A 24,743-nucleotide genomic window follows, 5' to 3' on the forward strand; every position below is an offset into this window, starting at 1 on the left:
AAAATAATTTAATATTCCATTTGGGCAGCAACCTGGGATCTGGCTTGCCCCGCCCTGGCCCCTAGCCCAGCCCACGGAGGACCACCTCCTCACACCGGCCTAGGCCAGGTCACTGCAGCCCAGGGCCCAGAGGGGAGGAGGTGGGGGGAGGCCTTCTGGGCCAGTCCTGACGCCCCTGGGACCCCCGCAGTCCTGGGCCGCATCTTCTGTCAGCGCCTTCCCCAGCAACCCGCCTTGCCCAGCAACCCGGGCCTGAGCCACTGAACCCCAGCCGGGGCCAAGTTCCTCCCCAGAGGGACATCCTGAACCCCTTCCTGGAGTTCCAAGCCGTAAACCTCGACCGGGCAGTGCACTAGGTCCAGGGAGGGAGGGTGAGAGACGAGCCCTCAGCCTTCCCTGGGGAGGGTTTCCAACGCAGAGACAAAAACAGCTGAACAGATGGCGAACAACAGCACTTTCACCCGGCAAGCCAGATGGAGGGAAACTGAAATCCCATTTGCACAAAGTCAGTTTATACCCAACGTCCCGGCAGCTCTCGGTGCATCAAGGGAAGCAGCAGATTCGAAAATTCCAGGGTCCCTGCCCACCCGGCCCTGGGGAAGGTGCAGGTCAAGGCGGGGGCGGGACCTCCTGGGGGAAGGGCGGTGCCACTGGGAGAGCAGGAGGGAACTCCGTGGGGGCGGGGCCCTAGGGGCAGGGCTTCCCGGAGGGAAAAAAAAACCCGGAGGGGAGGTGCCTATAAAACCGGGTCTCCTGGTGCAGGGGGGTGGCATCTAGGAAGAGGGAGTGGTGCGCCTATGAGGACAGTTTCTCCTGTTGCAAGGCACGGCCTCTAAGAAGGGAGGGCTTCCTGGAGGGGTTGGGCCTATGGGGGCGGGGTCTCTGGTTTGCAGGGCGTGGCCTCTACGAGGAGGGAAGGGCTTCACAGAGGGTGGGGCCTATAGGAGGTAGGGTCTCCAGTTCTAGGGGCATGGGCTCTGTGAGGAGGGAGGGGCTTCATGGAGGGTGGGGCCTATAGGGGCAGAACCTCCAGTTGCAGGGGCGTGGCCTCGGAGGAGGGAGGGGCCTCACAGGGGGTGGGGCCTGTAGGGGCAGGACCTCCAGGTGCAGGGCATGGCCTCTGAGGAGGGAGGGGCCTCACAGGGTGGGCCCTATAGGGGCAGGACCTCCAGTTGCAGGGGCATGGCCTCTGTGGAGGGAGGGGCCTCAGACGGTGGGGCCTATAGGGGCCGTCTCCAGCTGCCAGGGCGGGGCCTCCCGGCGGGGCGGGGCCTAGCAGGGGCGGGGCCTAACAGGGGCGGGGCCTAGCAGGGGGGCTGGCGCAGGCGCTCGAGCCCGTCGGCGTACTGGAAGTCCTGCCCGCTCTCGTGCTGGTACATGTCCAGGGCCACCTCGCAGCTCTCGCGCACCACGCGCTCGGGGTCCTCCGCGTGGGCTCGCAGCGCGGCCAGGCAGGAGGGCCGAGCGATGGCGCCCAGGGCCTCGGCGCACTCGTGCCGCACCATGGGGTTCTCGGAGCGGCGGGCCAGCGCGGCCGCCAGCTGGGGCACGGCCGCCTCGTCCTGCAGCTGGCCCAGGACGTAGCCCACCTCGTGGCGGAAGAGCGCGCTACCGCAGCGCAGGCCTGCCGGCGGGAAGGTGAGAGGAAACGCTGGGGGGCGCTGCCGGCCGCTGGGGCCCAGCTCGGGAGGGCGCCCAGGGAGAGGCGTGCGCTGGGGGCCCGGGGAGCAGAAAGGATGACAGACCTGGGGCGCAAGGGAAAAGGCTCCCGTCCCCCCGTGCTGGGTGGTCAGGACTAGGCAGACGGAGGGACCCCCGGCTCTGGGCAGTGGGGGGCATGGCGGGGAGAGTCATGGGCCCTAAGAGTGACACTTGCACTGATTTTTTTAAAGTCAAGCAGAGGGCTTTAAGCATCAAGGTGGGGGACCGAAGCCCCAGGCAGAAGACAGAAGAAGGGAAAAACTTCTAGATTCTGGGAAACAGCGCTCCCCACGGGAGGGTCCCACCGGGCAACTTCCTCCTTTCCCCGCCCCCAGCCCTGAACCACCCCAGCCTCCTCGGCAACCCCAGGCCGCCTTGTTTTCCACTAATTCCTGTGCTGCCTAGACACGATGTCATGAAATGTTATTTGCATTGTGCCTTCGTGTCCGGATTACTATTTACATTTTCCCATGCCAATTCAGGGTGAACAATAGCACTGATCTTCACTGGGTTTTACAGCTTTCTCTGCAGCGCCATGAAACTCTTACAGGTGGGAGAAACACTTGCCCAAGACCACAGGCTGTTTTCATGGCAGAGCTGGAATTCGGAGCCTGCTGTCTGTGGAACCCCTGCTTTTAGCTATCACTGAAGACAAACCGGCACTGGGTTTTTTGGGAAGACAAACCCACACTGCGCTCTCCTGCATCTCCCTCCCGGCATCCTCTGGGTCCCTGGAGACCGCCACCTTCAGCCCAGGTTAGTGATGGCTGACCATCTCCCGTTAGCCTCGGGACGCCTGGAGGGCAGAGAGCAGCTCCCGGTCTTTGTGGGCCCATGGGCGGGAACACCTCAGGGGTTGGGACTCTGAGGTTCCTTCACCCTGGGGCAAGATCACTATGATGTCCCACACCCCCTTCCTTTCCTTCGCAGATGGGGACGCTCAGCACCCCAGGGCCCTGTATAGCACACCCTGCATAGCTGGGGTGAAACTAATAAGAATAGTAATAGCAGCAAAGAGGGTTAAGGGCACTGGAGACAGGCTGCTGGGGTCAAATTCCAACTCGGCCTCTCACAGGCTGTGTGACTTTGGGCAAGCCTCTTTGCCTCTCTGTGCCTCAGTCTCCCCATGGGTAAAATGGACACAGGTGAACACCCACCAGCCACCAAGAATGAGCTAATGCACATGACGGCCACAGGGTCACACCGAGCGCAAGGCACCCTCCTTTGCTTCATTTCAGAGGCAACCACTGGCCCTCATGGGGGCGCTGCTCCTTCACCACCCCAGGACCTTTGCACTTGCTGTCACAAATGCCTGCGCCATGGTCCCATGCCCCAGGGCCCTCCTTACCCTCAGCAAGCGCCAGGGCGGCCTCTTTGCCACCGGTGTTACGCAGGGCAAACATGGCCCGGTACCGGTCGAAGAGTGGCCGGGCCTCATCCAGCAGTGCCTCCCGAAGCCGCCCCACATCCTGCTCCTCAGCCGGTGGGGCTGGGTCCACCGAGAGGTACGGCCCCACCACCGCCGGCTCTCCGCCATGCTGCTGCAGCCACTCCAGCCGCCGTACCGCCAGCTGGCATGTCTCAGCCACCTGCAGGAGCGGGCATGGGCAGTGTCGCTCATGGGAGCAAAGCGAAGTGCTTCCTGGGCTGGCCGCTGGGGACACCAGGTGGAAATGACAGACCCCTTCCCCATCTTCCGGGGCTTGTGGTTTAGCAGGGACGAGGGACAACCAACACAGAGACTAATGGATGATTCCAGATTAGAAATAAACCAGCATGCTATGATTGGTGAGAAGCAGTCAGGGAGGGCCTCAATAAGGAGGTGACATTGGAGCAGAGACCTGAACCAAGCAAGGGAGTGAGCCTTGTAAAAGTCAGGAAGAAAAGTGCTCCAGGCAGAGGGAGCAGCCCATGCAAAGGCTGTGGGGCAGGACCAGACCTGGTGAGTTGTAGGAACAGCAAGAAGGTCCATGTGGCTGGAGTGGAGTGAGCAAGGGAAACAGAGAAAGAGGGGAGGGCAGAGAGGAAATGGAAATTGACTATGCAAGGGAATCTGGGAGGGCTTCTTGAAGGAGGTGACATCTGAGCAAACTTGGAGGATAAGGAGATCTGGAGAGAACAGCTTTCCAGGCAGAGGGAAGAGCCGTGCAAAGGCCCTGGGGCAGGAACGTGCCTGTGAGTTGGAGGAAAAGCAAGGAGGCCCATGTGGCTGCAGCGGGGAAGCAAGCAGCAGAGATGAGCTGCAGTGGTCAGGCCAGATGACTTAGGCCTTGTGGGCTGTGGTGAGGGCTGGGTTTTGTCCTGCAGGTGATGAGTGTCTGGTGATGGTGCTAAGTGATGGACTAGTATCCTCGGGCCTGAGTTGTCACAGATCCCCTAACTGCCAAGGGGAGGAGAGACTGAGGATGGGCATGAGATGTGGGCAAGAGAGGCAGCTGGTGAGAAGTGAAGACACATGTCCACACAAGGATGTGTCCACGCACGTTCCGAGCCACAATTCGTAACAGCCCCCAAGTGTAAACAACCCAGGTGTCCACCAACTGATGAGTGGATAGACACAGTATGGTCCATCCAAACACTGGAAAGAGAAATGAAGCCTTCAGACATGCTATGCCATGGATAAACCTTGAAAATGTTGTTGTTGTGGGCCACTGAGTCAATTCCGACTTATAGGGGCCCTGAGGACAGAGTAGAACTGCCCCATAGGGTTTCTCAGGCTGAAATCTTTATAGGAACAGACTGCCAGATCTTTTCTTCCATGGAGCCACTGGTGGGTTCAAACTGCTGAAGTTTTGGTTAGCAGCTGAGCGCTTAACCACTGCACCGCCAGGGCTCCTTCCGAAAACATTATTCCCAGTAAAATAAGTCAGACACAAAAGGACACATATTGTATGATTCCACTGATAGGAAATGTCCAGAACAGGCAAATCCATAGAGACAGGACGTGGATTAGTGGTTGCCTAGGGGTTGGGGGAAGGAGAGTGGGGAGTGACTGCTGACAGGTAAGGGTTTGGGTTGGTCAGATGTTCTGGAATTGGACAGTGGTGATGGTCGCACAGCTGTGTGAATATACTATAAACCATTGAACTGTACACTTTAAATGGGTGAACTGTACAGTATGTGAGTTAAATCTCAATAAACCTGTTGAAGAAAAAAGAAAGGCGGCAGCAGGGAGACCCCTGGAGAGGTCAGTGGGCCCAGGTGGCGGAGCAGGGACGGAGAGAAGTGGAGGGGTTCAGGGAGGCCTCAGCAGAGGGACGAGGTGTGGGAGGCAGGGATGGCTCTGTGGCTCAGGCCCGGGGACACTGCCGACTAGAGCAGGGCGGGTTTTATAGTGTTCAATGAATCAAGAGTTTGGTTCTACCAAATGGACCCCCTGGCTGCACCTTCTCCTCCCTTATCCCTGGAGCATCCTTGGCCAAGTGGTCACCATGGCAACCAGATAGGGTTTAGGCCAGGACTGGGGAGAGCTTCCATGAACCAACCCAGGACTGGTAGGGAGCAGGGGATAGAAGGAAGGAAGGGTCAGGTCAGGGGCATTACCTCAACAACAGGGTCGGTGGAGTACTGCTTCAGGATCTCCAGAACTTCCAGCTTCCCAATGGCCCCCAGTGCCTCCCCTGAAAAGAGCCCACCAGAGAACTCACGCTGGTTGGGAAATGGGGGTGTCCACCCAGCTGGTCATCTCCTTCTTGCTCCCCCACCTCCCAATGGCAGCTCACACCCCATAGAACTGCCTGTATCATGTGGTCCTGTCCCCTGGCCACAGCTGACTGGAGCAGGAGCAGATCCAGGCTCCAGGGTGGGTCGATCAGAATCCTTCCCCCAGAACTTAGCCTTGACCGAAGTTAGGGGAGGCTCCAAGGAGCCTAGTGTGCAGTGGTTAAGCTGCTAACACTCAGCTGCTAACCAAAAGGCTGACGGTTCAAACTCAACCAGTAGCTCTGCAGGAGAATGACCTGGCAATCTGCTGCCCTAAAGATTAAAACCAAAGAAACCCATTGCCATTGAATCAATTCTGAGTCACGGTGACTCTATAGGACAGAGTAGGACTGCCCCACAGGGTTTCCAGGGAGCGGCTGGTGGATTCAGCTGGCAACCTTTTGGTTAGCAGCCAAGTTCTTAACCACTGCACCACCAGGGCTCCCTGTAAAGATCACAGCCTAGGAAACCCTATGGGGCAGTTCTGGGGTTACTGTGAGTCACAGCTGACTCGACAGTACCCAACAAGAACAGGTGAGGCTCTGAGACTACAGCAGTGAGAGAATCGATCCCAGAGCTCACATTCTAGACGGGAGACACACACAAGTCAGTCATCACCCTCGGGGACCAAGCTGACAAGGGGGCTCCGAGGACATTCAGCAGTGGCTGGATGCGTTGAGCCTGCCCGGGAAAGACCCCTGTGATGCGATAGATGAGGGTCAGCTGACCAAGGGTGAGAGTGAGGCCTTCCAAGCCCTCCCCTTCTCCTCTGTCCCTCTTGCTTACTCTGTTCCGGCCACACAGGCCTCCTCACTGTTCTTCCAACTTCCCGGGCACTGTCCTACCTCAGGGCCTTTGCCCAGGCTATCCTCTCTGCCTGGGACGCTGCTCCCATAGACAACTCTCTAACTTCATTTCAGGTCTCTGTTCACTGATTAAAAGCTGCCATCGCTCCATCACTCCCACCCGTTCCCTGGTATATTCTCCTCCTCAGCACTGACGTGTTTCTGCTACAATGTGATTTGGCATTCTGCAGAATGACACAATAAGAACAGCAGAGCTTATGGGGAAAACCAGGTTTAGGGTAGATCGCTCTTTGTAAGGAAGGCTCTAAGAAAAAACAGTTGCTGGAATCTTGAGAGTTACCTGGACTAGGCCAGGGGGGCAGCTCAGAATAGCTGGAGAGTACATCGGAGAATATTAAAAAAGTCCCCCGGCCTAAAACAAAGGCCAGGCTTGGGGGCTGCAGTCTTTGGAGCTGGAAGCAACTCAGCCAGCGGGGTTGCCGTTCAGATGGGCTCGGGGGGCAGGGGAGGGAGGACAACCCATCATAGGAGGAGAGCTGAGCACGGCTAGGGGGCGCCTTTGTGGTGGGGGGACCTGGGTACAGATGCTTACCTTCCTTTTCATAAAATAAAGCTCAGTACACCAATGTTTACAAGGACAGCCAGTTCCACTCCTAGGTGTACACCCAAGAGGCTTGAAAGCAAGGACTCAGACAGATAGGTCCGTACCAGTATTCACCGCACTGCTATTCACAAGAGCCCAAAGGTGGAAATGGCCCGGTGTCCCTCCACGGATGAATGGATAAACACGATGGGGTCCCTCCACACGATGAGTTGTTGTTGTTGTCGGATGCCTTTGAGTCGGTTTGGACCCACAGCCTACTCCGTGGGACTGAGAACTGCCCCATAGGATTTTCTTGGCTGTAATCGTTACAGGAGCGGATAGCCAGGTCTTTTTCTCAAGGAACCACTGGGTGGGTTGAAACTGCCAACTTTCTGGTTAGCAGCCAAGTGCTTAACCACTGAGACACCAGGGCTTCTTTAACGGGTCATTGTTGTTATTGTGTGTTGTCAAGGCAATTCCAACTTATAGCGACCCTACAGGACAGAGTAGAACTGCCTCACAGGGTTTCCTAGGCTGTAATCTTTACGGAAGGAGACTGCCACATCTTTCTCCTGCAATGGGTTCTTAGTCAACCATAAAAAGGAATGAAGCACTGGTACTCGCTACAACCTTGAAAAGATGACGTTCAGTGAGAGAGGCCAGACACAAAAGGACAAATCGTATATGATCCCCCTTATATGAGATACCTAAAACAGGCAAATGCGTACAGACAAAGTACACTAGAGCTTACTGGGGGCTGGGAGAGGGAGGATGAGGAGGTATCGCTCAGTGGGTACTGGGTCTGTTTGCGGTGAGGAAAATGTTGACAATGAATATTGGCTGTTCGTTGCACAATGTGGTGAATGAATGTCATTAACGTCACGGAATTGTACGCTCAGAAAGAGTTCCAGTGGCAAACGTCTGTTACACAGGTCGTCCCCGACTTAGGACACACTCTGCCTACGACTCAGGACCGTCAGTGTCTCTGGAACACTGCACCTTCCTGGAGAAAGTTAAGGGAAGATGCACGGGGTGGGTATGGAGTATCCTATCTCCAAGCATGTAATAGGATACGATGGACGAGGTGGGTGGAAAAGTCGTCCACGTGGCAAAAACGTGGAATTTGGAACTTGCTGTCGCCAACGGGGAACAGCCCATAGATCGCAAAGAAGGGAAACTGACTGCTCAGGACTTCACGGGTTTTGAAGAGGAAAGAAACACTGAAGAAGAAAGAAAGAATGAGGAAGAGGAAGGAGAGAAGTTGTCAAAAATTTTTACAGTGAAAGAATCAGCTGAAGTTTTTTTGAAACTAAATCAGGAGCTTCAGTTGCTTGAAAACATGGACCCAAACGCCTGTCACTTTGCTAACGTCAACAGGCAGATTCGGGAAGCAGCGAGATGTTACCATGAGATAGATGAAGAGAAACGAAAAGGACCGTACAGACGACTCTCAGGAATTTGCTGACTAGAAATGCCGTCCCTATTCCCAGGGATAATCCAGAAGCTTCCACAAGTGGAGCTATTACCGCGACGGACAAAAAGCCAACGCCATCCAACTCTTCTTCATTGTTGGAGTAAATATTACGATTTGTGAGTTTTTTATGTATGTATGTAGATACGTATGTATTAAAATGTATCTGTAAGTCTGTATGTAATGTTTCCAACCCCGAGGACAAATAAAGGTCAGATTCATAAAGATGCCAATAACAGAGGCAATAACAATGACAACTAAAAACTAATTAGGTATTTGATTTATGTCAGACCCAACTTACGACGGAATCGTCCGAACGGAACCCGTCCTACGTCGGGGACTACCGGTACCTATTCGTTGTTGCTGGGTGCTGCTGGGCTGATTCTGACTCGCGGCAACCCCGTGTGTGTCAGAGTGGAACTGCTCCATAGGGTTTTCCAGGCTGTGGCCTTTCGAAAGCAGACTGTCAGGCCTGTCTTCCGAAGCGCTGCCGGGGGGATCCAAGCCGCCAACCCTTCAGCAAGTAGTTGAACACAACCATTTGTGCTGCCCACAATTTTTAAAAAAAGGAGCCCAAAGTCCCCGGCCCGTGTGGCAGCTGAGCTGACAGCTCTTTGCTCTTGTGCCGAAGGCTGTTAACTTATATTTCTACGCCAGCCTGGCTGGCTCGCCTTGCTCAGGAAGACTCCCCCGTGTGCTAACACCACCTCTACCTTAATGGCCCTCCACATTCTAATTGTAAACAAGCTCTGGAAACACACGTTGTAACGGCACAGACTTGCCAAGTGTCTTACCAGGGGGTTTCCTGTGCGTCCCTTGCTAGAACAGGGACCGTGGCTGTCTTGCCACACTGTGTCCCCTCCACTCACAACAGGGCTGGGACACAGTAAGGGCTCCACAAATATGTGCTGAGTAGACGAAATAAATCTGTAATACACACCCACCACCACCGTCAGGTTCGTTCGGACTCATGGAGACCCCCTGTGTTTCACAGCAGAACTGTGCTCCAAAGGTTTTGCGATGGCTGTGAACTTTTGGAAGCAGATCGCCAGGCCTTTGTTCCGACATGCCTCTGGATGGGTTCAACCACCAACCTTTCAGTGAGTAGCTGAGCGCTTAACTGTTTGTGCCACCCAGGGACTCCTGTGATATTCATCAGGGGTTGGCAAACTGTTTTTGTTCAGCCCACGAACAAAGAATGATTTTTATATATTTTTTAACAGCTTTAAAAAATCAAAAACCTGTTGCCATCAAGTTGATTCTGACTCATAGTGACCCTAAAGGAGAGAGTAGAACTGCCCCATAGCGTTTCCAGGGAGCAGCTGGTGGATTTGAACTGCTGATCTTTTGGTTAGCTACCCAGCTTGTGGTTAGCAGCTAGCCACTGCACCACCAGGGCTCCTATAAAACATCAAAAGAATACTATTTGAGGATACTTACAAATTCTATGAAATTCAAATCTCAGTGTCCTTACATAAAGTCTTCCTGGTACACAGCCACGCCCACTGTTTCTGGCTGACTTGCTCTGACTACAGACTTAAGTAGCCGTGACAGAGACTGTTTGGCCTGCAAAGCCAAAAATATTACTCTTTGGTCCTTTACAGAAACAGCTCGCCGACCCCTGCTCTATATCCTCTGGGAGTAAGCACACAGGAGAGGCCAGGAAGGGTGAGGTGGGAGAGAGCAGGTGAAGGCAGCACCCCACCCATGCTGCACTCACCTGCTTCGTGGCGCACCATGGGCTCCTGGTGGGTGTCCCGCAGCACGTCCACCAGTACGGGGATGGCACGCACGTCCTGCATCTGGCCCAGGCAGTAGGCCAGCTCGTGCTTGAGAAGGGCAGAGTCATCACTGAAGGCCTGGCTGATCCAGCTGATGGCGCCAGGGCCACCCAGCCCGCGCAGGGTGAACAGCGCCCGGAAGCGGGCCTGTAGGGGCTGCTGGGGGTCCACCAGCGTCTGCCCAATTGCATCCACCTCCTGCTCGGTCACCATGGTGCCCAGACGTCTGCCTGGGGACTCGCAGACTTGAGAACCTATAGCGGTAAAACAAGAGATAGGGATAAAAGTAACTGCTAGGGATTGAGAACTGTGTCCCCCCAAAATATTTGTTTTAAATCCTAACCCCTACACCTGTGGTTTGGAGCCCTGGTGGTGCAGTGGTTAAGAGCATGACTGCTAACCAAAAGGTGGGCAGTTCAAATCCACCAGCTGCTCCTTAGAAACTGTATGGGGGCAGTTCTACTCAGTCTTATAGGGTCGCTATGAATCAGAATCAACTCTATGGCAATGGGTTTGGTTGGTTGGTTTCATACCTGTGTTTATAATTACATTTGGGAATGAGTTTTCTTTTTTATGTTAATGAGGCAGTATTAGCATAGAAACAAAAAACAACAACAACAAAAAAAAACACCAGATCCATTGCCACTGAGTCAATTTCGACTAATGGCAACCCTATAGGGCAGAGTAGAACTGCCCCATAGTTTCCAAAGAGCGGCTGGTGGATTCGAACTGCTGACCTTTTGGTTAGCAGCCGAGCTCTCTTAAATCAATCTCTCTTGAGATAAAAAGAGCAGATTAAGCAAGCAGAGCTGGGGAAGATAAATATACACTATTAGTAGACTGCTGAGGAACCAAGGAACAGAAACTGAAGAGAGACAAGGACCTTCCCCCAGAGCCAACAGAGAGAAAGCCTTCCCCTGGAACCAGCACCCCGAATTCAGACTTTTAGCCTCCTAAACTCCTGAAATCAGTTTCTGTTTCTTAAAGCCATTCGCTTGTGGTATTTCTGTTATAGCAGCACTAGATCAACTAGGCCACTGCTGACCTGTTCATTAAACAGATCTGGGGGCGAGGTGGTTTTCCACCCATTGAACGGTCTGGACTTCAAGGCTGAATGCTCGCCTCTGGCCTCGCCTACTTGCTGTGCAGCCTTCCTTAAATTACTGCCCCTCTCTGGGCCTCAGTCTCCCCACCACCTCTCACCTATACATCAACGATAGCTTCCACTGGTCTGTTCTCCCCACCACAGCCAGTGGGACGTGGTAGCTGGCCTCCATGATGGCTTCCAAAATCCAGACTTTCTGGAAGCTGGATAACATGCCCCTTCCAAACTACTATCCTGAGGAAATCCTTAAACCTTAAACCGAAACTATGCTGAGGTCACCTCTGAACCAAATAACTGGTGGTGTTAGGTGCCATTGAGTCGGTTCTGACTCATAGCGACCCCATGTACAACAGAACGAAATACTGCCTGGTCCTGCCCTATCCTCACAATCATTGTTATGCTTGAGCCCACTGCTGCTGCCACTGTGTCAATCCATCTCGTTGAAGGTCTTCCTCTTTTTCGCTGACCCTCTAATTAACCAGGCCTGATGTCTTTCTCCAGGGACTAGTCCCTCCTGACTTTGTCTCATATACTTTGGACATAAAATCAGTTGGTCCATTCTGGCTGTACTTCTTCCAAGACAGATTTGTTTTTCTTCTGGCAGTCCGTGGTATGTATTCAGTATTCTTCACCAACACCATAATTCAAATGATGAATATCACCCTATCACTAACAATGGTGTACTTCAGGATAGACCCTGAAAAGTTCTTTTTGGCTATGAATGCTCTGCCATTCCTCTTCAAGCTGTCATTCCTGGCATAGTAGACCATATGATTGTCCAATTCAGAATGGCCAGCACCAGTCCATTTCAGCTCACTAATGCCTAGGACATCGACGTTTATGTTCCATTTCATTTCTGATAACTTTCAATTTTCCTAGATTCATACTTCGTACGTTCCACGTTCCAATCTTAATGGATGTTTGCAGCCGTTTTTTCTCATTCTGAGTTGTGCCGCATCAGCAAATGAAGGTCCCGAAAGCGTGACTCCATCCACGTCATCAAGGTCGACTCTACTTTGAGGAGGCAGCCCTTCCTCAGTCATACTTTGAGTGGCTTCCAACCTGGGGGGCTCATCTTCTGGCACTGTACCAGACAATGCTGTGTTGCCATTCATAACGTTTTCACTGGCCAGTTTTTTAGGAAGTAGACTGCCAGGTCTTTCTTCATAATCTGTCTTAGTCTAGAAGCTCAGTTGAAACCTGTCGACCATGGGTGACCCTGCGGGTATTTGAAATCTGGTGACATGGCTTCCAGCATCGCAGCAACACCCAAGCCACCACAGTACGACACACTGACAGATGAGTAGTGGCTAGATATCATAAAACCAACCAAACCCATTGCTGGCAAGTCGATTCTGACTCATAGTGACACAATAGCTCAGAGTAGAACTGCCCCCTTAGGGTTTCCAAAGAGCAGCTGGTGGATTTGAACTGCTGACCTTTTGGTTAGCAGCCTCTAGCAGCTGAGCACTTAACCACTCTGCCACCAGGAACCTAGACATCGTAGGAGATATTTACTGGTTCAGTTGCTTAGGGTAGCTGTATCTTCAGCACTCAGCACAATGACAGACACACAGTAGGTCCTCCGTAAAAAATAACAACAGCCACTGACACCTCCATAGCCTCTGCTATGTGCCAGGCACTCTCTTAAAGAGCTCTGCCTGTGCATTCCCTTATCCAGCCCTCATCACAGCCCCAGCAGCTAAGTGTTAACATTGTTCCCATTTCAGAGGCAAAGAAGCAGACACAGAGAGGTTCAAGGACTGATTCAGGGATGGCGGGAAGAGATTTGAATCTAGGCTCCATAGAGTCTAGCTCTAAACCACAAACTTTGCTATGTGGAGTGGATGGAGATGAAAGATACAGCCACGGCTGGGAGAAGGGCCCCCCCGCCCCACCCTCTGGGCCAGCTGCGAACCTGGGGGATGCGCCAGAAACATGATAAGCAAGCTGCAGCATGCCAGCAGCCAGTTCTGGTTCCCAGCGGCGTCAGTGGTGGTGACCAAGTTTAACAGGGGAGGTGTGGCTACCTGAGCCAAGGTGACCATCAAAAGAGGTTGATGCCTCAAAAGAGAGCTCCTCAGAAGGTACAGAACCAGGAGAGTGTGAGCTGCCGGGCGAATGGGGCCATCGTGACCCAACTCCTTGTCCTGCCCACGGGAGCAGCGACTTGTCAAGGACAGACAGGACCCATGACTCCTGACCCCAGCTATGTTGGGCCTCCCTCAAGATACCTGGCCAAGGCTCCTTGGTGCCACCTCGTCCCCAAAAACTCAAACTCCTGGGAATAAAGAGAAATCTATGGCCAGAAGGCAGCCCGGGCTACAGGAGGTGAAGGGGGGGTGGCTGAGCTCTGGGCTTAGACCTACAGTGCCCTCCTGGCCATGCCCTGAGCATAGTTTCTTCATTTGGAATAAAAACATTAATAGCTCACATTTCTTGGGTTTTCAGGTCTTGGTGTCACTGACCACCCTGTTTAACAAGCAAGTCCTCCACTCCCCAGCACTCCCTGTCTCTGCTTTATTTTTCTCCATAATGCAAATAGCACCTGACCTTCTTTATATTTTACTGGTCTATTCATTGTCTAATTGTCTGTCTCCTCCCACTACAAAGTAAGCTCCCTGAGGACAGAATTTAAGATATATATATATATATATCACTATTCTGTTCACTGCTGTGTCCCTAGGTCCCTAAGACCTAGCAGTGTCTGTCAACATACTAAAAAAAAAGTTGCCAATGAGCTGACTCCAGTTCATGGCGACCCCACGTGTGTTGGGGTAGAACTGTGCTCCATAGGGTTTTCAGTGGCTGATTTTTCAAAAGCAGATTGCCAGGCCTTTCTTCCAAAGTACCTCTGGGTGGAGCTGAACTTCCAACCTTTCAGTTAGCAGCTGAGCGTGTTCACCATTTGCACCACCCAGGGCCTCCATCGCCATGGTAGACACTTAGTAAGTGTTTGATGAATGAATGAACTGAACATCTACTGTGTGCCAGGCACAGTACTAAGCACTTTAGACAGCTTCTCATTGTAAAATGGGTCTAAGGAACACATGGGCCTTACAGACTTGCTGTGAATGAAATGATGCTCACAGAACACCTAGTGCAATGCCTTGTACCTAGTACACGCTTGATAAAAGAAAGCTGGTAGTGCAATGGTTAAGCACTCAGCTGCTAACTGAAAGGTTGGCTGTTTGAACCCACCCAGTGGCTCCGTAAATATTACAGGCTAGGAAACCCAATGGGGCACTTCTACTCTGTCACATGGGGTCCCCGTGAATAGAACATCAAGTTGATGGGACTCAACAACTGTATTAAATATTCCCTCAGGGAGCCCAACGTTCACTTCTGTGCTCAGGAGGGTAAGAGGGGGTACAAATAACCATCTCCAAGACCTTAACTCGCCCCTTAGTCCCATTTTTCAGGGGGAAGGGGACAAGGATGGGGCACAGGGTTGTGGGGGCCCAGTCAAGGCGGAATCTAGAAGTTCACTCAAAACCGTGAAGGTCTCTTAGGAACTAAGACAATTAGCAAGGAGCCTTCCACAGTCATAATGGAGGAAGACCTGAATCCTAGAGACCTTCGAACTCCTCCTCCAAGAGGCCTCTCTAAACCAAGAATCCCCAGCACAGAGATCTTCCCTAACTAGACGTAGACCTGTCCCCGGAAGGGGTTGCCCCGACACTCGACCCCTCAGGGGCTGCTCTCCGGATCCCCCTGATGCGATCGGCTCCTCGGGATCGCCTTGGAAGAGGGACCCTGGCACCAGATGTCTCAAGATCTCGCTATGCGGACCCGCCACTACTGTACCCCTCACAGGTTGGTTCCTGGATCCCCAGAATCTCAAGAATAGGGTCACCCAACATGGATCCCCCATGGACTGTTTGCCCGGGCCCCCCAAACTCCGACAAAGGGGTCACCCGACATGGGATCCCTCACGGCCTGACTCCCCGGGTCCCCAGAGCTCCCAGGAAGGGGTCGCCCGACACTGAATCCCTCCGGGCTGGCTCCCCAGGACTCCCAGCGAAGGGACCCCCAAAGGCAGGATCCCCACAACATGGGAAGAAGAAATCGCCACCCAGAACCCCTCGGGAGGAGGCCCCTCAAGACCCCCCACAACGAAGGGATCCTCGGAGATCAGATCCCCCAACGAGGCGTCCTCCCCGAGCACACTCGCCTGGCCCGGACCGCGCACCGTGCTCCCGGTCGCCAGAACGTCCCAGCGAGCTCCCAAAGCGCAGGATTCGCGGGTCCGAGCAGCCCGGGTCCTGCAGCTTCAGCAGCCGCGACACGAGCGGCGCGCTCTGTGGGCAGCCATCTTCCAGCCCACGTGACCTGCCCGACGGCACCAAGGCGACCAGGGATGGGGGAAATCGAGTCAAAGACTTCCGCAGCGGGAGGCTCGGGAGTCTGAGTCGGCGGCACCAGTGCCTTATCTCACACTATCACCGTAATAGTAGTCCACGGACAGTCATCAATAAATGGTAAATGTAACTTCAATCCTGTCCCCGGAAGAACTTATCGCTGGCCCCCCCCATCCGGTGCAGTAAATGGAAATGGTTTGTGCCGATTCCTCCCGGGCTGAGGCCGGCTAACGACGGAGCATGCGTGGCGTCGCTGGGGCGTGGTCAAGGCCAGGGGCGTGGCCAAGGCTTCCGGGGCTGGAACCACAGGAAGGGATTGTGCGTGTCGGTAGCTGCGGGTTTAGTCGACTTGGCTCAAGGTGACCCCACGTACAGAGCGAGATATTGCCCAGTCCTCATCAACCTCAGAATCGTTGGTATGCTGCAGTCCATGGTTACGGCCGCTGTGTATTTTGAGTGACTTTTTCCAACCTAGGGGGCTCATTCTCCAGCAATGTATCGGACAGTGCTGTCAGACTATGTTCCTTGTGATCCATAGGGCTTTCATTGCCTGATATTTGGAAGTAGATCGCCAGCCCTTTCTACCTAGTCTGTCTTCGTCTGGAAGCTTCACTGGAAACTGTCCACCATGGGTGACCCTGCAGGTATTTGAATATTACTGGTGGCATAGCTTCCAGCATCGCACCCCCATGAAAGCCACCACAGTATGACAAACTGGCAGGACATGTGGTTGGAGGTAAGGAAGGGAGGGATTAGAAGAAGGGAAACGACCCACTTATTCATACAGTCATTTAATAAATATTTAAGGGACGTTAAGGACAAGACAGTAGTTACCAGTGCATCTTCATTGCATATTTGATCCATTTCAGACTGCAGAAGTTGGTAAAAATCTTCAGTTTCTTCATCTTTGGTCTTAGCGGTTGGTGCGAAATTTTAAATAATACTCATATTAACTGGTCTTCCTTGTGGGTGTATGGATGTTCTCCCATCGCTGACAGCGTTGGACTTCAGGACAGATCTTGAAATGTTCTTGCTGACGATGAGTGGGATGCCATCCCTCTTCAATTTGTCATTCCCGGCATAGTAGACCGTGTGACTGTCTGATTCAGAATGGCCGATACCAGTCCATTTCAGCTCACTAATACCTAGGATATCAACGTTTGTGCATTCTGCTTCATTTTTGATGATTTCCAATTTTCCTGGATTCATACATTGTACATTCCACATTCCAGTTATTAATGGATGTTTGCAGCTGTTTCTTCTTATTGTGAGTCTTGCCACATCAGCATACAGAGGTCCCAAAAGCTTAACTCCGTCCACGTCATTAAGATCGACTGTACTTTGAGGCCTCCATGTGCCTGTCAGTATGTCTTACTATGGGGGCTTGTGTGTTGCTGTGATGCTGGAAACTATGACATCAGTATTCAAATACAAGCAGGGTCACCCATGGAGGACAGGTTTCAGCTGAACATGCAGACTAAGACTAGGAAGAAGGACCTGGCAGTCTACTTCTGAAAAGCATTAGCCATTGAAAACCTTATGAATAGCAGCGGAACATTGTCTGATATAGTGCTGGAAGATGAGCCCCCCAGGTTGGAAGGCACTCAAAAGACAACCGGGGAAGAGCTGCCTCCTCGAAGGAGAGTCAAACTTAATGACGTGGATGGAGTAAAGCTTTTGGGACCTTCATTTGCTGATGTGGCATGACTCAAAAAGAGAAGAAACAGCTGCAAACATCCATTAATAATTGGAACCTGGAAGGTATCAAGTGTGAATCTAGGAAAATTGGAGATCATCAGAAATGAAATGGAATGCATAAACATCGATATCCTAGGCATTAAATTAGTGAGCTGAAATGGACTGGTATTGGCCATTTTGAATCAGACAGTCTATTATGCCGGGAATGACAACTTGAAGAGGAATGGCATTGTGTCCATCATCAAAAAGAACATTTCAAGATCTATCCTGAAGTAACAACTCTATCAGTGATAGGATAACATCCATACACCTACAAGGAAGACCAGTTAATATGACTGTTATTTAAATTATTCGCACTAACCACTAAGGCCAAGGATGAAGAAATTGAAGATTTCCATCAGCTTCTGCAGCCTGAAGTTGATCGAACATGCAATCAAGATGCATTGATAATTACTGGTGATTGGAATGTGAAAGTTGGAAACAAAGAAGAAGGATCAGTAGTTTAAAAATATGGCCTTGGTGATAGAAACGATGCTGGAGATAGCATGATTGAATTTTGCAAGACCAACAGCTTCTTCATTGCAAATACCTTGTTTCACCAACATAAACGGCGACTATACACATGGACCTAGCCAGATGGAACACACAGAAATCAAATTGACTACATCTGTGGAAAGAGATGATGGAAAAACTCAATATGATCAGTCAAGAACGAGGCCAGGGGTCAACTGTGAATCAGACCATCATTTAGTTATATGTAAGTTCAAGATGAAACTGAAGAAAATTAGAACAAGTCCACAAGAGCCAAAGTACAACATTGAGTATATTCCACCTGGATTTGGAGACGATCTCCAGAACAGATTTGACATGTTGAGCACTAATGACAGAAGACCAGACGAGTTGTGGAAGGACATCGTATATGAAGAAAGCAAGAGGTCATTAAAAAGACAGTAGAGAAAGAAAAGACCGAAATGATGTCAGAAGAGACTCTGAGACTTGCTCTTGAAAGTCAAGTAGCTAAAGCAAAAGGAAAAAGTGATGAAGTAAAAGAACCGAACAGGAGATTTCGAAGGGTCTCTCGAGAAGACAAAGTGTTACGATGACATGTGCAAAGACCTGGAGATAGAAAACCAAAAGGGAAGAACACACTCAGCATTTCTCAAGCTGAAAGAACTGAAGAAAAAATTCAAACCTCGAGTTACAATACTGAAGGGTTCTACAGGGAGGATATTAAACAACACAGGAAGCATCAAAAAAAGATGGAAGGAATACACAGAGTCATTACACCAAAATGAATTGGTTGATGTTCAACCATTTCAGGCGGTAACATATGATCAGAAACTGATGATACTGAAGGAAGAAGTCCAAGCTGCACTGAAGGCATTGGCGAAAAACAAGGCTTCAGGAATTGACAAAATACCAATTGAGATGTTTCAACAATCAGACACAGTGCTGGAAGCGCTCACTCATCTGTGCCAAGAAATATGGAAGACAGCTACCTGGCCAACTGACTGGAAGAGGTCCATATTTGTGCCTATTCCCAAGAAAGGTAATGATCCAACCGAATGCAAAAACGATTGAACAATATCATTAAATCACATGCAAGCAAGATTTTTCTGAAGATCATTCAAAAGTGGCTGCAGCAGTATATCGACAGGGAACTGCCAGGAATTCAAGCCGGATTCAGAAGAGGATGTGGAACAAGGGATATCGTTGCTGATGTCAGATGGATCCTGGCTGAAAGCAGAGAATAACAGAAGGATGTTTACCTGTGTTTTATTGACTATGAAAAGGCATCTGACTGTGTAGAGCGTAAAAAATTATGGACATTGTGGATAATGGGAATTCCAGAACACTTAATTGTTCTCATGAGGAATCTTTACATGGATCAAGACTGCAGTTGTTCAGACAGAACAAGGGGATACTGATTGGTTTAAAGTCAGGAAAGGTGTGCGTCGGGGTTGTATTCTTTTACCATACCTATTCAATTTGTATGCTGAGGAAATAATCCGAGAAGCTGCACTATACGAAGAAGAATGGGGGATCAGGATTGGAGGAAGACTCATTAACAACCTGCGTTATGCAGATGACACAACCTTGCTTGCTGAAAGTGAAGAGCACTGAAGCACTTACTGATGAAGATCAAAGACCACAGCCTTCAGTGTGGATTACACCTCAACACACAAAAAAAATCCTGACAACTGGGCTGATAAGCAACGTCATGATAAATGGAGAAAAGACTGAGGTCATCAAGGTTCATTTTACAACACCCATGGAAGCAGCCGTCAAGAAATCAAAAGATGCATTGCATTGGGCAAATTTGCTACAAGAGATCTCCTTAAAGTGTTGAAAAGCAAAGATATCACTTTAAGGATTAATGTGCGCCTGACCCAAGCCATGGTATTTTCAATCGCATCATATGCATGTGAAAGCTAGACAATGAATAAGGAAGACCGAAGAAGAATCGATGCCTTTGAATTGTGGTGTTGGCAAAGAATATTGAATATACCATGGACTGCCAGAAGAACAAACAAATCTCTTGGAAGAAGTACAGCCAGGATGCTCCTTAGAAGCAAGGATGGCGAGACTTCATCTCACATTCTTTGGACATGTTATCAGGAGGGAACAGTCCCTGGAGAAGGACATCATGCTTGCTAAAGTAGAGGGTCAGGGGAAAAGAGGAAGACCCTCAATGAGATGGATTGACACAGTGGCTGCAACAATGGGCTCAACCATAACAACGATTGTGAGGATGGCGCAGGACCGGGCAGTGTTTCGTTCTGTTGCACATAGATTCACCATGATTCAGAGCTGGCTTGACAGGACTTAACAAAGAAAACAGAACAAGGAGCCTTGGTGGATGAGTGGTTAAGCACTCAGAGGCTTACCAAAATGTTGGAGGTTTGAATCCACCAAGCACTCTACAAGAGAGATTTGGCAGTCTGCTTCTGTAAAGATTACAGCTTTCGAAACCCCATGGGGTAGTTCTACTCTGTCGTATAGGTTTCCTCTGACCTGGAATTGACTCAAGGGCAGTGGGTTGGAAGGACAAGGCAAGGAGCTCTGGCGGAGCAGTGGTTAAACACTTGGCTGCTAACTGAAAGTTTGGCGGTTGGAACCCATCAGCAGCTCCCCATGAGAAAAGACCTGGTAATCTGCTCCTGTAATGATTAAAACCAAAAAACCCATTGCTGTCCAGTCAATTCTGACTCATAGCAACCCTATAGGGCAGAGTAGAACTGCCCCATAGGGTTTCTAAGGCTGTAATCTTTACAGAAGCTGACTATCACATCTTTCTCCTGCGGAACAACTGGCGGGTTCGAACCGCTGACCTTTCAGTTAGCAGCTGAATTTTTAACCACTGTGCAACCATGGCTCTTTCTGTAAAAGATTCCAGCCTTGGAAACTCTATGGGGCAGTTCTACTCTGTCCTATAGGATTGCTATGAGTCGGAATCTACTCGATGACACACAACAACAAATGACAAAACACAGTGGCTGCAACAATGAGCTCAACCACATCTATTGTGAGAATGACACAGGACCAAGCAACGTTTTGATCTGTTATACGTAGGGTCAATGTGAGCCGGAACCCACTCGGCACCTGAGGACAGCAAAGACAAGATGGAGCCTGCGGCCTTTACCTTCATAAACCTCACAGTCTTCTTGTCTGGGGGAGACACAACAAGCAAGATAAATAGTAAAACACATATGAGACGATGAACACATGCTAAGGAGAAAAACATTAAACTGACAACGACTGTGGAAAATAGGAGGTGTACAGTCTCAGAGAGCATGGCCTGAGAGGAGGGAGGAAGCCACGAGGTTGTTTGGGAGAAGAGGATCCAGACCTGGGAAGGACCTGCTTCAACTCTGATAAAATGGGAAGTACCTGGGGTGTCCTCGGCAGGGAAATGACACTTCCTGAATTAGGTGTTAACGGGATCCCTCGGGCTGCAGGGTGGAAAACAGTAGGGCCAGGCGAGGGTATTCCTTCCATCTTTTTTTGATGCTTCCTGCGTTGTTTAATATTTTCCCCATGGAATCCTTCACTATTGCAACTCGAGGCTTGAATTTTTTCTTCAGTTCTTTCAGCTTGAGAAACACTGAGTGTGTTCTTCCCTTTTGGTTTTCCATCTCCAGCTCTTTGCACATGTCATTGTAATACTTTACTTTGTCTTCTCGAGAGACCCTTTGAAATCTTCAGTTCTTTTACTTCATCGATTCTTCCTTTTGCTTTAGCTGCTCGACGCTCAAGAGCAAGTTTTAGAGTCCCCTCTGACATCCATCTTGGTCTTTTCTTTCTTTCCTGTCTTTTCAGTGACCTCTTGCTTTCTTCATGGATGATGTCCTTGATGTCATTCCACAGCTCGTCTGGTCTTCAGTCACTAGAGTTGAATGCATCAAATTTATTCTGAGATAGTCTCTAAATTCAGGTGGGATATACTCAAGATCGTATTTTGGCTCTCGTGGCCTTGCTCTGATTGTCTTCAGTTTCAGCTTGAACTTGCATAGGAGCAATTGATGGTCTGCTCCACAGTCGGCCCCTGGGCTTGTTCTGACTGATGATATTGAGCTTTTCCATCTTCTCTTTCCACAGATGTAGCCAATTTGATTTCTGTGTGTTCCACGTGACGAGGTCCATGTGTATAGTCACCGTTTATGTTGGTGAAAGAAGGTATTTGCAATGAAGAAGTCTCTGGTCTTGCAAAACTCTATCATCTGATCTCCGGCATTGTTTCTATCACCAGGGCCATATCTTCCAACTACTGATCCTTCTTTGTTTCCAACTTTTGCATTCCAATCGCCAGTAATTATCAATGCATCTTTTTTTTTAAATAATTTTTATTGTGCTCTAAGTGAAAGTTTACAATCAATGCATCTTGATTGCATGTTCCATCAATTTCAGACTGCAGCAGCTGATAAAAATCTTTTATTTCTTCATCTTTGGCCTTAGTGGTTGGTGCATAAGTTTGAATAGTAGTCATATTAACTGGTCTTCCTTGTAGGCGTATGGATATTATCCTATCACTGACAGCGTTGTACTTCAGGATAGACCTTGAAAGGTTCTTTTTGACGATGACTGCAACACCATTCCTCTTCGAGTTGTCATTCCCAGCCTAGTAGACTATATGATTGTCTGATTCAGAATGGCCAATACCAGTCCATTTCAGCTCACTAATGCCTAGGATATCGATGTTTATGCATTCCATTTCATTTTTGATGATTTCCAATTTTCCTAGATTCACACTTTGTACATTCCAGGTTCCGATTATTAATGGATGTCTGCAGCTGTTTCTTCTCATTTTGAGTCGTGCCACATCAGCAAATGAAGGTCCCAAAAGCTTTACTCCATCCACGTCACTAAGGTCGACTCCACTTTGAGGAGGCAGCACTTCCCCAGTCATCTTCTGAGTGCCTTCCAGCCTGGGGGGCTCATCTTCCAGCACTATATCAGACAATGTTCCGCTGCTATTCATAAGGTTTTCACTGGCTAATGCTTTTCAGAAGTAGACTGCCGGTTCCTTCTTCCTAGTCTGTCTTAGTCTGGAAGCTCAGCTGAAACCTGTCCTCCATGGGTGACCCTGCTGGTATCTGAATACCAGTGGCATAGCTTCCAGCATCACAGCAACACACAAGCCCCCGCAGTACGACAAACTGACAGACACGATATTCAACTATTTCAAGAGGTGGCATATGATCAGGAACCGATGGTACTGAAGGAAGAAGGCCAAGCTGCTCTGAAGGCATTGGCGAAAAACAAGGCTCCAGGAATTGATGGAATATCAATTGAGATGTTTCAACAAACAAATGCAGCACTGGAGGTGCTCACTCGTCTATGCCGAGAAATTTGGAAGACAGCTTCCTGGCCAACTGACTGGGAGAGATCCATAATTATGCCTATTCCCAAGGAAGGTGATCCAACCGAATGTGGAAATTATAGAACAATATCATTAATATCACATGCAAGCAAAATTCTGCTGAAGATCGTTCAAAAACGGCTGCGGCAATATATTGACAGGGAACTGCCAGAAATTCAGGCCGGTTTCAGAAGGGTACGCGGAACCAGGGATATCATTGCTGATGTCAGACGAAAGCAGAGAATACCAGAAAGATGTTTGCCTGTGTTTTATTGACTATGCAAAGGCATTTGACTGTGTGGATCATAACAAACTATGGACAACATTGCAGAGAATGGAAATTCCAGAACACTTAATTGTGCTCATGAGGAACCTTAACATAGATCAAGAGGCAATTGTTTGGACAGAACAAGGGGATACTGATTGGTTTAAAGTCAGGAAAGGTGTGCATCAGGGTTGTATTCTTTCGCCATACCTATTCAATCTGTATGCTGAGCAAATAATCCGAGATACTAGACTATGTGAAGAAGAACGGGACATCAGGATTGGAGGAAGACACATTAACAACCTGTGTTATGCAGATGACACAACCTTGCTTGCTGAAAATGAAGAGGACTTGAAGCACTTCCTAATGAAGATCAAAGACCACAGCCTTCAGTATGTATTACACCTCAACATAAAGAAAACAAAAATCCTCACAACTGGACCAATGAGCAACATCATGATAAACGGAGAAAAGGTTGAAGTTGTCAAGGATTTCATTTTACTTGGATCCACAATCAACACCCACGGAAGCAGCAGTCAAGAAATCAAAAGACGCATTGCATTGGGCAAATCTGCTGCAAAGGACCTCTTTAAAGTGTTGAAGAGCAAAGATGTCACCCTGAAGACTAAGGTGCGCCTGACCCAAGCCATGGTATTTTCAGTCACATCATATGCATGTGAAAGTTGGACAATGAATAAGGAAGACCGAAGAAGAGTTGACGCCTTTGAATTGTGGTGTTGGCAAAGAATATTGAATATACCATGGACTGCCAAGAGAACCAACAAATCTGCCTTGGAAGAAGTGCATCCCGGATGCTCCTTAGAGGCAAGGATGGCGAGACTGCGTCTTACATACTTTGGACATGTTGTCAGGAGGGATCAGTCCCTGGAGAAGGATATCATGCTTGGCAGAGTACAGGGTCAGCAGAAAAGAGGAAGACCCTCAATGAGGTGGATTGACACAGTGGCTGCAACAATGAGCTCAAGCATAACAACGATTGTAAGGATGGCGCAGGACCGGGCAATGTTTCGTTCTGTTGTGCATAGGGTTGCTATGAGTCAGAACCGACTGGACGGCACCTAACAACAACAACAACAGGTGAGGATCGGATTCTGAAATTCAGAAGTGGTCCAATTCTGGATTCATTTTGAAGGTGAAACAAACAAGATTTGCTGGTGGGTTAGATACAGAATGTTAGAGAAAGATGGGAGTCAAGGAGAAGTCCAAGGTTTTGACTTGAGCACCTGGAAGGATGGCATGGCCATCAACCATTGAGAGTCAGAATTTATCTGACTGTAAAAATGTGAAAATAAGAAGCACACATTGAGGTATTATTTGAAATGGCAAAAAACAAAGGAAAACAAACAAAAAAAAACACTAAGCTTGGGCCCTCCTCTGCCTCCACCTGAT

General features: G+C 49.8%; 1 protein-coding gene across 3 annotated transcripts; it reads right to left on the reverse strand.

The window, feature by feature from the left end:
- Positions 1-15,476, reverse strand: DOHH (deoxyhypusine hydroxylase). 3 transcript variants are annotated; one of them, XM_049876379.1, is made up of 5 exons: positions 15,342-15,476; positions 9,984-10,298; positions 5,245-5,321; positions 3,050-3,290; positions 1-1,624 (listed from the first exon to the last, which is right to left on the reverse strand). In XM_049876379.1, the coding sequence occupies exons 2-5, from the start codon at positions 10,255-10,257 to the stop codon at positions 1,305-1,307; spliced, it is 912 nt and encodes a 303-aa protein (XP_049732336.1). In that variant the 5' UTR covers positions 10,258-10,298; positions 15,342-15,476; the 3' UTR covers positions 1-1,304. The 3 variants fall into 3 exon arrangements, with proteins under 3 accessions (XP_049732336.1, XP_049732335.1, XP_049732337.1); XM_049876378.1 differs by having other exon boundaries at positions 15,324-15,476; XM_049876380.1 differs by lacking the exon at positions 1-1,624 and adding an exon at positions 2,063-2,497 and having other exon boundaries at positions 15,324-15,476.
- Between the last annotated feature and the right edge of the window lie 9,267 nt (positions 15,477-24,743).

Source organism: Elephas maximus, chromosome 3 (assembly GCF_024166365.1).
Source record: "Elephas maximus indicus isolate mEleMax1 chromosome 3, mEleMax1 primary haplotype, whole genome shotgun sequence".
NCBI lineage: Eukaryota > Metazoa > Chordata > Mammalia > Proboscidea > Elephantidae > Elephas > Elephas maximus.